The sequence below is a fragment of the Glycine max genome, chromosome 1, assembly GCF_000004515.6.
Source record: "Glycine max cultivar Williams 82 chromosome 1, Glycine_max_v4.0, whole genome shotgun sequence".
NCBI classification, from domain to species: Eukaryota; Viridiplantae; Streptophyta; class Magnoliopsida; order Fabales; family Fabaceae; genus Glycine; species Glycine max.
The window spans coordinates 13,443,572-13,453,184 of NC_016088.4; the positions used below are offsets into that span (position 1 = coordinate 13,443,572).

Here is a 9,613-nt window from a genome sequence, read left to right on the forward strand (position 1 = left end):
AATCTGGTAAGTGTAACACATACTCGACCTTTCCTTTTCTTGTGAATCTGAAATGAACCATGATAATGGCGGCATGGACTTAAAAGATTATTTTTAATAAATATGTTTTATTCTATCCTTTTGTTAATTTCTTAATTCACATGTTTAAGTTTTTATGGAAATAAATTTGAAATAATTGTTGTTATTTTGAAGATACAAAATTATAATTTATTTTATTGTTTGTTTTGTTCTCTGATGTTATTTTAAATTTTTTATCATTTAAGTATTTAATAATTTTAATTTTTACTTTATAGTAGATGGATTTAATTGTAATATACTTATCAAATAGAGGAGGGGGTTTGTGTAATGTGTCAAAATCTGCAATAAGGGTATTCATGCCAATTTAATACAAAAAAATAAAGGTTGGTACGGTGGGTATTATGTGTTGCGTACTTGCAAAAACAGGAGAGATTTTTGGTAGATTTTAGAAATACAGGGGGTCTTGTGTAAGAATTGCAAATAGAAGGGAGGTTAGAATATTTTTCTTTATTATTCAAACTTTTTTTGTCGTCTAATCATAGCATGGGGTCTAGAGTTCAAGGCATTCTAAAAGGAAATGTTAACTTTCATATTCTATTGACTATAATTGTTTTTTAAATTACAGTTTTTTCATGTGACATTATACCATTGGTTTTTCCATTAAAAATGCTATCAGAATTTGCCATCACCCACCCTATGTGGTTATCCTCTTTTGCCAATTTCTTTTCCACATTGACCCTTACCCAAGCCTCAATTCTGGCTTCCATCCCTTCTAATTTCCTCTTGATTTGCCCTCTTTTTCCTTTCTTTCCTTTTTCACTTCTTCATTTTGCAGATTGAACCAATTCCAAGTGGAAATCTGCCTCCTGGTTTTGATCCAAGTACTTGCCGCAGTGTGTGAGTGTTTGCCCAAACATTTTTTTTTTGCCTTTTACTCCTATTTTATCTCCCATTTTTTTGTTTGTTTCATGATTGTGATTGTGTGCAAGCCAAGGAAATTTGACCGTGAAGCTGATGAATGGATAGCTAGGGAGCACGCCAAGGAAATTGCTAACAACAAGGTATTCAAGTTTTTGCCAGCCATACCTACTTTTAACAAGTTATACTTTTTTTATATATAAAAGTACGTTTTAAATTTAATTTATTAATATATTCTTATATAAAAACAAATAAAATATATTACGTAGTTATATATATATATATATAATTATTTTAGTAAATTATGTGAAATTAGTATATAAATTTAAATTTTATTGCTGTTATGTACAGAGAGACATCTTATAATTATATTCTTAATTACAGGTACTAGTATAGTAATATTGTTATGTGTGAATATTTTGAAAACAAAAATTGACAATTTAATGGTAAGCAATATATTGTCTGAAATTGACAATTTTTTTTATTGGTTGTACTCCTCAAAGGCAAGAAAGAATTATATGCACTATATGTTGCTTTACTGGAATGCTGTTATTATTTTTTCTTTGTATTTTTTACCATCCTGTATTGTTTGGAACATTTTGTCACAGAACTTCTTATTGCAGTCTATGGACATTGTAGGCATCAGGGATACCGAGATACACAATTATCAGATAAACCTGAAAGGAAATGGTTCCTCTAGCATAACTCGACTAACTCCAAACACAAAAATGGGGCAAAATTCAGGCATGTAAGTCATTTGAACTACATTAAATTAAGATCAATTTGTTGGTTAAGTTTCTTTCTAATAATTGTGTAATTGTCTTATTTTACAGTGGTACTGAAGTTTGTATGTATTCTTTTGTTAGCCTTGATCTCTTACTGGCTGATATTCATACCTTTTTACAGAAGGTATGTGTTGACTTTATGGTGCTAATTTGTTGAATCTCTTTTGTTGAAAAAAATAAATTACTTTGGATACATGAAACTTTTACTATGCTGCTATTTTCAATATAAATGTGTTTGATCAAACAGAAAATTATCATTGTGCCTCAGTCATGTGATAGTCCATAGAAATTATTTTCCTTTTTTTTAGTTATCACTTCTGAGCATGTAATTAAGTCCCTTCACATATGATGTCACATTTTGTTTTGATACCTCCAGGCAAAAGCCTGAAGCATTTCTACTTGGCTCTATGGAGAATGAAATGATATCTGATGGTGTTCTTGCACAAGACATAAACCAAGCATCATCTTTTTGGCTACTACGTGAGGTTCACATTTTTCACTCCATGATTATCTTTTTTAGAAAAAAGTACTTTATCTCTTTTCAAAATTAAGCATATATCCCTGCCATGCTTTGATGTTTAGTTTTCATATTAGTGGTCTCATTACTCTTAGCTTGTTTTCTAATTTTGTAGTTAGTATTTTTACCTCTTCTGAATTCATACTTCAGTTTTTTAAAAATCAGCAAGCTTGACCAAGTTAGGTTGGCTATACACCTTGCATTTTGAATTTTTATACCAATGTCACATTGAAGTTATTGTTATCTACTTGCCCTTCTTATCCACTTGCTTGACTACTAAGGCTCTGGTGGCTGTTTCATCCCCAGAGAAGATTTTAATTCAAACTTTGTATATTGTTTCGTACTTTTACTCTTTACTTGGTATGAACTTCCTGCTAAATTGTTCATATTCTTATTTTTCATATTTATGAGCCAAGCTGATCATATTTACTCTGATTTCAGTTGTTGTCATTTGACTCTTGTGGATGCTTTTTTAGTGTAGACCCTTATTGACATGGACAAAATTAACTAAATGTTTGATCATTAATTGAACATATTGAGTGGCAGAATCAGTTATTGAGTTGTAGAATGTAAATTCATTTTGTTATTTTCATAGGAGTTATTCTTATGTTTATTGTTCAGCAATGGTTTGTCATCAGTAATTAACATTTCAGTTTAGTATGAAATTGAATTTGAGAATAGTAGAACCTTAGCACACTAAACAAATTGATCAAGTTGATAATACAATGATGAGATGCTGGATGATGGTAGCATCATGGAAGCTGAAAAGTGAAAAGCAAAAATGATAACTAGGTAGTACTTTTACATAATTGGTGTAATTGTCAAGTTTTTTTTTCTAATTTTTGTTACTTTTTGAAACTGAAGAATATTTAGGAGAGGAAAATAAAATGTTCTGTTCTAATCATAATATAATGAATAATAAAAGAAAACTGAAGAATTGGTGTACTTTTACAATTGATTTTTTAATTAATATTTTTAATATTTAATATAGAATTATTTAATATTTTAATAATATAAAAAAATAAAACATTAGTATAAAGATATTGTAATTTGGATTTAATTTGATTAAGGAAACAATAATTAAAATTAAAGAAATTAGTAAAGATTGATGGGTTGGAGCTAAATTATAACTACTCACTTTTAGATCTAATATAAGTCTTGTTTTTATAATTTTTCTGAAATTTGCAGTATTCTCACAATTTGTCAGTGTGACGATTTTTAAATTTTCAGAAATAGTTTTTAATTGTCATAAACTGCAGATTTTTTTTACCGTGAATATGATTCTTGTCTAGCACTATCTGACAAATGAACTCATTCAATTAATAGTGTTTTCTTTGAAAGGCAATTGAATTAATATTGTTGAGAAGATATTATTCAAGAAGTGGTGGCTTTGTACGAGATGCATGTCTGTGGCGTTTTTACTGGTTGAGGAAACGGAAATGGGTAATCAATTGAGGTAGGTATGATATCACTAATAGTTAGTCTCTCTGTTTCACGTGCTCGTGTTCCTATTTGGTACATGTATCCATTCAATGGAGCAACTTGTAGGGAATAATCTGTATGATTTTATTGATCGATTATGTTATTATGTTAACACTTTATTTATATTATTCATTACATGCTGTGTTAGATTCTCATTCTCGACTTGATTCTCATTATATGCTGTTGTTGATACTTGGCTCTCACAACTTCCTCTTAGTTTCTCATTCTCGACTTCCATTACTTTCTAGTGGCTTCCTCTGTTTGTATTTTAAACTCATCTATTTCCATTGCTTTGTGAATTCGTGCTACAGGGTTTCCGTTTAGGCAGTTTGGCTTCGGTAAGTTTCTAACCTTCCTCTTGTTCCTTTGACTTTTGTTCTCTTGCTTTTTATTTGCTGATATAATATAGAGAAGAGCACATTTTGATCTCTCACATGATATAAGTATATAAATATTTTAGCATGATAAGAAAAATATATAATATATTTTAGCCAAACTGAATAACAATATAATATGATTACTTTGAAATTATTCAAAAAAATAAATATCTTGTTTTCTTATCGGCATGATGAACAACTGTATAAATTGGGGGATAGCAATTAATTAATCATTAGTTATACCATGAAAAATAGTATTTTTATATTTTTACAATCTGTCTAATTGAGTTAATTAGTTAAGTTGAAGACTTGTATAAGATATGGTTAAGTTGAAAAATAGTACTTTTTGTTGAAGTGCATGAATTAATTTATAACAACATGAATAAATATCTTAAGTAATTAAATTAAATATGGGGGCCAGTTAGCAAAAGAGAATGAGGATGATGTAAGTAATTAAGTATCTTGTTTTTGATGATGACAAATGTTTTTTTCTTCTTTTTCTTAATTTGTAATGAGAAATTGTGTGTATGGCTTGATTAAAGTAGTTAAAAAAAGGGGAAAAGAAAACGGGAAGCACAAGTTAGCTTTGTTAGTTCTTGTTGATGGATGTGATTGATTGCGTGAATGGGCTAAGTACCTATTTTGAAATGAAATGATTAGGTATTGAGACAGGAGATTTAGAAAAAAAAAATGATTTGTTTCCACATATTCTAAGAGACGAGCCAGTGGCAAGGCTTTATGAGCTTGGGAAGGTACTTAATCTAAACACAGCTTTACTTTTGTCTGATAATTTTTTATTTATAATAATATTTCTATTCATAGTCAAAATAGTTCGAATGAATCTCTGTTCTTGACCTGAATGATCCAAATCCTTCCAGGAAAATGCACATAACTTCATAGTCAAAATTCACTGTGCTTATTATTCTCATTCAGTGGCTGGTGGACCATGAATTGTTTATTGTTCTTGGAAGTTAATGTTGCTTTTTGGATATAATGCTAGTGGTTATTTGGAGAGGACATTCTTGAGTCCTGCATCCATGAGGGCAATCAATCTTATTCGTAAATGAATGGAGGATGCTGGTTTGAGAACGTTAGCCTTCTAACTTGTTCAACTCTGAATAATTTTTCTGAGGACATGACAGATGCTTTTGTTGTTATTTGCAGTTGGGTGGACCAAATGGGAAATGTACATGGTCGTGTTGATGGAGCTAAAGCTTTATTGATTGGATCTCACATGGTAAGGCATTTATTCCTGCAATTTATGTAAAAACAAAATTGAAGTTTTCCTTGACAATAATGATGATCTATTTTAATGATGAATACTAGGACGGTTCTTATCTGAACCATCTTAGAAAGTGAACATTCTAAGACAATTATTAGTTAATGACCGTCTTAGAAAGTACACTTTCTAAGACAGTCGTTGGTTGAACGTCTTAGAAAGTCTTAAAAAGGGTACTTTCTAAGACAGTGGATTTTCCAAGACGGTTGTTAGCTAACGATTGTCTTAGAAAATATATTTTCTAAGACGGTATCAACTAACAACTGTCTTAGAAAGATACTCTTTCTAAGATGGTTGTCAGATGGTTGTTTTATAACCGTTGTTAAAAGTCTCATGTTTTTAACAATGTTAATTATAAAGACGATTTATAATCATTGTTGAATGCGTATTTTAACCGTCGTTACATGTCTTTTTTGCAGTAGTGTTTTGTGAAGTTATGACACTGTATATTGTCAATTTATCTAGCAAAGTTTGTTTTTGTGAAGTTATTCCTGATGCAAGATGATATTGCTTTTGAGATAATGTTTTTATTTTGTGATGATGCATGGGAGAAGTTTAGCTATGATTAAAACCATCTGATCACAATTTTGAAGAAAAAGGATGTTGATTTGGGTGTCATTTTTTTTGGATGCACTTAAAAGCCTTTTGATGTAGTTTAATAATTATTGTTCCTTAATGCTACTTATATATGCATGGGTAGATGATGTATGGGTTTTCTTTTGTCTTTATGAGAATTACACTGAAGTGATAACAGGATGTTGATTAGCTTTTCAAAGTTTTTAGTGGTAGAAAGCCTGTAAGTTTGATTAATTGTTATATCCTCATTTCACAATTATCATTTGTGCCACTACTTATGATTGTGATGCTAATTTCTATTCAAGTCTTCTTCATATCACTGTTCATCTCTTGCAACAAATGTTCAGAGTGTGATTCCTTCTCGATTAGTTAGGAAGAGTGCTTATCTGACACACCCTATATGTATATCCCTCTTTGTAAACTTTTAATTCATATGATTACATTATGGAAGCTTACTTCAGTTTTATTCCTTAGGTACATGCATAGGCTAAAATCAAAAGATCTCTCAATATGCCACAATATGATCCTACTGGGATCTTGTATAATGAAGCCGAATGCTACAAACTGAAATGATGCTTGCGCTGTGACATGGCCCAACTTTACCGATGTATACCCTTTTGCACCGATTGACCAAAACTAAAGGTTATCAGGTAATTCGATGATTAAATAATGATTCAAAGAAATTCAGATATATACTTTTGTGCCTGTAATATCTGATAGAAATTGTGCTTTCTGTGGCTAAACAAGCATATCTGGTATTAGGAAATGTTCAACAATTTGAGTGAACTGTTGCTGGACAAATTCTCCTTACATAGCCGACTGGTGGTTATTCGTGCACATTATTTAATTTGGTATGTTTAACTTGGATCACTATGATAATTTATCAGGAAATTTATGTTTCTTCTGATTTAATTTACTCTTAGGATATATATAAAGCTTTTTGTTGGTATTTATCATTGTATTTTCATTTCAGCCAATTGTAGATATCCTCATTTGTGCCATTTAGTGGAGTTTCAAGCTGAAGCTCTTGACCGATTGACAAGTGATGATCCTGGAGGAAAGGTATTTCAAGTTTATATGTTGTGCATTAAAATGAAAGAATGCACGTCAGAAGGAAAAAAAAAACTAGATTTATTTTATTCTATTATTCTTATGGGAAACAAGATCAAATTAATTAGGACCCAAACCTAAGTTTACTGCATCTTAGACTACTAGGAAAATAATTTATAATTTTCTGCAAATCCTTGTGGATTGTTTAAGCAAGAATATGATTTAATTATTCTTACTAATGTATGTAATGTTAGTACAATATATGTAAAAATAGGATTCTACAGAAATGCTTCTTTCATTCTTTTGTACAATTGGTACTCTGTTTGTGCATGGAAATAGGAAAAAACAAGAGCTCCTAATTAAAAAAAATTCAACATGGATCAAACCGACTCTAAATGAAAAATAATAAAATATATTAAAAGAGTTGGCTAAAGTGACAAAAACAAAAAACTAAAAATAAAAAATATTAAGATAAATATTGAGTCAACTTAATAGACAAACAAAAATTGAATATAAAACATTAATCACATTAAAGTTGGGAAAACCGACTCTATATGAAAAAACAATAAATTATAAAAATATTAATGGTAGTGCCAAATCATGTTCACGACAGTTGTTCTATTAGCGTAAACGACACTATAAAGCGACCACTAACAAAAATGGATGCCAACAAAATCAGCTTCCAGTATTTTAGAGTCCAAGTGGTAGACAACACAAATCCAACGCTTAAGAGTGAGTTTTCCTCTTTAAAGTCAACTTTCGGCTTATCCTAAAACGTTGTTTTCTTATTGTTATTTTGGGCAGGCTAGCGAGCTGATCTGTTGGGTCCCACTATATATATATGAGGAGGGCTGTGTAAATTTTTGTCAAAACTGAACAATAACAAAGTGATCTAATGATTCATATTTTTTGAATTATTTATGTTATGTCGAATTTAGTTTATACAAATGAGATGGGAAATAATTTTAAATTAATATAAAATTTTATATATGTGATTCATGTGAAAGAAAATTTAATCTAAAAGTGAGTTTTAAAAAAAATTATTTAATTAAAAGGTATAAAATCGTATAATGATTGTTTAGTTACATTGATGTAATTTGATCCCTCCACTATCTATCTCTCTATTTATTTATGTATAAGGTGCCCAAGGAAGGAGGGGAAAGCTTACCACCCTATATTTTATGTATGGACCAGCCCAAATTTTATATTAAATTTTATATAAGTAACAATTTTTTATTTATTTTTACATTGGTGAATAAAAAAAAAACTAATAGAATAATTTATCTACATATGTCATGATTAACTTTTTTTTCCCATTCTTAATTGTGTGTAAAATGCTGCAAAGTTGTGCTTCCAGATTGAGAGAATATAAAAAAAATAAAAATAAAATAAAATCTTGCAAAGAGATCTTAGTCTTAAGATTTGATCTTGTTAAGATCCATTATTGAAGTAGGATGTTGAATTTTCATGTGGAGATGTAGTTCTTGTAAAAGAACCATCAAGATTTGTATTTATTTTTTTAAAAAAAATTGATTTTTTACTCTCTTTCCGCAAAATTGAAAGAAATACCTAGTAATGTAACAATGGGATCTTTTATTAAAAATGATGTTAAAATATTATGAATGAAATAAGCCTAACAAACTTATTAACAAAAAAGTTAACCTAAATATTTAGGTTAAAAAAAACTAACCTAAATTTCAAATTAATAAAGCTAAGAAAAAGAAACTATAACCCAAATCTTGCCTAACATAACTTAAATTATAAAAAAAAAGGAGTAAACTTAACTAAGGTGGTTTCTCATTTTCATTATCTCTTTATGAACATTTGAATGCTTGCTTACATCAAACGTTGGACTATCTGCAGGTCTATACTCTGGATATAACTTCCCTGCCTTGAATCGTATACCACAAGCATTGCACAGAGTATTTCGCCCAAAAGGACCGGTTCTCCATTGAGGAGTTTTTATGGCGTCACAATGACTACATCTTCTCTCCCAGATCCTAGCATCCTTGTGACCACATCTTTTCTCCCAGATCTTAGCATCCCTCCCACTCTGTGTCGAATTCAGAAAATCAATTTTGCACTTGGACAATGATCGAGCCGCTATGTTTTTTGTTTTCAAGATCTTAGTTTGAGACTTCTCAGCAGCTAAATTTGACTCGTCGTCTAGCCGCGTTAATAGAGACATATGATTAGCTTGGTTATTTGACACATCAGTGAATGATTTCCTCTCCGTTTTATCCTTTTCAGGTTGTTCCAATCTTTCCTTTTCACTCTCCCAAGGGGTAGAAAACATGGAATCAATTGAATCCATGCCTTCCCAATTCATCATTCCCAAACATTCTAATGAGTCCTGAGGGACACAAAGTGGGTGTTCTAGGAACCCATAATTTGCGATAACCATGGTGTAAACAATGCTCTTATAAAGTAATACTCCTGATAGATAGATAAGGGACTAGTAACTTGTTAAAGATAATCAATATTTCATTTATATAGACACCTACGTCCAAGTATTATTCATATGCTTCACGTTAGAATATATTATTTAGTTTTGAATTTTGAATACACAATCAGTTTGTCTCATCTCTTTCTTAGTGTTTAAGATTTTATT

At 30.2% G+C, this 9,613-nt stretch overlaps 1 protein-coding gene across 1 annotated transcript; it reads right to left on the reverse strand.

Annotated features, from left to right (window-relative positions):
- Positions 1-8,782: 8,782 nt before the first annotated feature.
- On the reverse strand, positions 8,783-9,406 carry LOC102662403 (GATA transcription factor 9). Its single transcript, XM_006573963.1, has one exon. It carries the CDS (start codon positions 9,404-9,406, stop codon positions 8,783-8,785), a length of 624 nt encoding a protein of 207 aa, XP_006574026.1.
- Positions 9,407-9,613: the final 207 nt, after the last annotated feature.

Bases quoted from the DNA above. Each gene is read 5' to 3' on its own strand.
- LOC102662403 (XM_006573963.1), bottom strand. From the start codon at position 9,406: ATGGTTATCGCAAATTATGGGTTCCTAGAACACCCACTTTGTGTCCCT.